General features: G+C 34.9%; 1 protein-coding gene across 1 annotated transcript; it reads right to left on the minus strand.

Annotated features, from left to right (window-relative positions):
- Window positions 1-723: 723 nt before the first annotated feature.
- LOC106316648 lies at window positions 724-1,674 on the minus strand. Its single transcript, XM_013754527.1, has one exon. It carries the CDS (start codon window positions 1,619-1,621, stop codon window positions 845-847), a length of 777 nt encoding a protein of 258 aa, XP_013609981.1. The 5' UTR covers window positions 1,622-1,674; the 3' UTR covers window positions 724-844.
- Between the last annotated feature and the right edge of the window lie 1,194 nt (window positions 1,675-2,868).

Consider the following 2,868-nt stretch of genomic DNA (forward strand, 5'->3'; position numbering starts at 1 on the left):
ATAAATAACTAGTTATAAATTAGTATAATAACCAATCACCCAAAGAAAATCTAAAACATGTTTTAATAATTATTCTATTTTCTGAATATTTGGATAATTGTTTGCACCGGAAAACAGTCATTGAACGATTTACCTTTTTCTTGCACGTGTAACAGAGAAAATACAAAATTACAGGTGATCGTCTAATTTAGCAGTGTAGAGAAGTAACTTGTGAACAAGATTATCTTCACAAATCAAATAAAACTGTTAAAGGATTTCGTATAAGCTCAATCCTTTATAAACGAATCAATGTTCAATCAAACAAATTTATTTCAGTTAAAAAAACATTGTTACAATAAACAAAAAATGTGACTTTGGTATAAAATCTAGTAGGAATCAACAGTGTTTACTATCCTGAACCTCTTGCCACAAACTAGGTCGCCATGTAGCCTTGATATTTGATGCAGTTCATTTTTGGAGAGTTGAGATCGTGTTCCGTACATTCCTGTCAATGTATTGAATCATTTGCGAGGCAGCATTGTGATCAGTTTATACATATTCATATCTAGACATGTATTACTGGGTTATAGATTTATAGGAACATCTCACTCACAGTACCATCATATACACACCAAAACGGCCTAGCCCAATAAGGCACATATTTTTAACCCTCATCATGGAGCGACCCCATTTCGCATGATGGTTAGTTTAGTTCCCTCTCTTTCTTTGAAAGTCTACACTTGCAGGAAAAAGACATTTGTATTCAAAAGTTAATAATAGCACAAAAAAGGTTTTTACATGGCCACAAAACGAAAACAAATATTGACGCAAGGAGCTATTTGTAAATTTACTAATTAGAATTATTTTATCGACTGAGTCTGCTCATTCCGGCGAAAACGCCGATTAAATCTTGCCTGTAAGGTAAATAAGTCTTTCTTCTCATATTCACTTCCCCAGTATTAGTAGTATACTTAAGCGACGTCGTTTTATTTTTCCCTCTCACTGCTGGCGAGCTCTTGCCTCTCGGCGAAACCGAAGACCCACTTCCTCCACCGTCGCTGTGACTTCTTCTCAAAAAATCCTTAAAACGACATCGTTTAGGCTCGCTCGTGGTCGAAACAGCACCGTCGCTGTGGCTTCTCCTTAAAAGATCCTTGATACGGCACCGTTTCGGTGCGCTCGAAGTTTTACTCTTGGGGCTATCAACTCTCGCCGGAGATCGGATCGGGCTCCAGAAACAGTTGTATCTTCTCGGGGAAAGATCCTCCGAGTCTGAAGACTCAGAGGATGAATGCGACTGAGACGGAGACGATAGAGACTGATCAAGCATCCATCCACCACTGTATAAAATATTCTTCGAGCTGTCTCGATCAGCAACGGCTGCTAACGATTTCGTCGTCGTTGGGAAATGGAAGAAGTTTTCTTCGCGTAACGGCAACGTTTCGAACTCGAACTCAGCTGTGTCGTCGCCGTAGCTTTGGGACTCACGGACAACTCTAACGGCGGTTTCGACGATCTCACCGTCACCGGAGACGTAAAAACTGAAGCTGGGGCTAAAGGACTCCGTAGAATATGAAAAATCTTGCATTGTTCTGTGTTCTTCGCTATCTGTAATGTCTTCTGTCTTCTTGACTCTGTTCATACACTTGGACTTGCTCCTGCTCTGGGTGTGTATATATATATATATATATATATATATATATATATGTGTGAAGAAGGAAGAAGGTGGAAGGTGGAAGGTGCCTGCGTATGTGTGTGTGTGTATAGATGTGGATGTGTTGGCTTTACTTGAGCAGCAAGAGGAGGCGGCTTTGACAAGGAACCGTGATCTATTTCTTTGTCTTTGCTAAGGATAATTTATCATTTTATAGATATAATCATCGAGTTTTCAGGGAATGTTACGTCAAGGCTGACGAATAACGAAAAAAATAGAAAAAAATACAGATTTTATTTTATGATTACTTAGAAACTTTTTAAATCATGTTTTTGCCATACGTATTTTTTGAAAAATTATGAAGATTAACGTTTGAAATTTTGTTTGGTTATTCGGATGTTAAACATAGGATTTTTAACGTTAAAATCCCTCAACTAAGTTTGTTTTGGGTAAAAACTCTCAAACTAAATATTTAATGAAAAAACCCTCAAACTAACGTTATCTAATGAATTAAACCCAAACATATCATAATTACCATTACTACCGGCAAATCTTTAATTTAGGGGTTTAGTTGAGGGATTTTACCTTTAAAATTTTTAAAAACAAAAAAAAAATCAAAATTTTATAATATTATTTAAAAATTAGTAACTTTTTTTGACAACATAAGCGAGAACTAAGTAATTGGACCGCGCGATTCAGAAAGCCAAACCGAAAGTATTGAATCGACATATAACATAGCTGAAGGAGAACTCCTCGCACCACTTGCAAGCTTGTCCCCCATAGTATTTTGTGCTCTTGGAATATGTCTCATCCGGAAGTTAGGGAAGAAAGTCTTATTGCGCCTAAATTCTTTATATAATTTTTTTATATTTTCTCAGTTTTTACATTTTTAATTTATACATATATAATGTTGATGTTAAGAACACATCAAATTCATATATTTACAAAAAAAATAATTAAAAATGCTAATTTTGAAAATTTAAGTTACTAATTTTTAGATAATATTATAAAATTGATTTTTTTTTTTTATTTTTAATGGTAAAACCCCTCAACTATGTTTAGTTAATGTAAAAACCCCTAAACTAAAGATTTACCGGTAGTATTGGTAATTATGACCTATTAGGGTTTACTTCATTAAATAAAGTTAATTTGGGAGCTTCTACGTTAAATACTTAGTTTGAGGGTTTTTACCCAAAACAAACATAGTTGAGGGTTTAACGTTAAAAATCCTTAAA

Source organism: Brassica oleracea, chromosome C9 (assembly GCF_000695525.1).
Source record: "Brassica oleracea var. oleracea cultivar TO1000 chromosome C9, BOL, whole genome shotgun sequence".
Classification (NCBI taxonomy): domain Eukaryota; kingdom Viridiplantae; phylum Streptophyta; class Magnoliopsida; order Brassicales; family Brassicaceae; genus Brassica; species Brassica oleracea.

Bases quoted from the DNA above. Each gene is read 5' to 3' on its own strand.
- LOC106316648 (XM_013754527.1), bottom strand. From the start codon at position 1,621: ATGAACAGAGTCAAGAAGACAGAAGACATTACAGATAGCGAAGAACAC.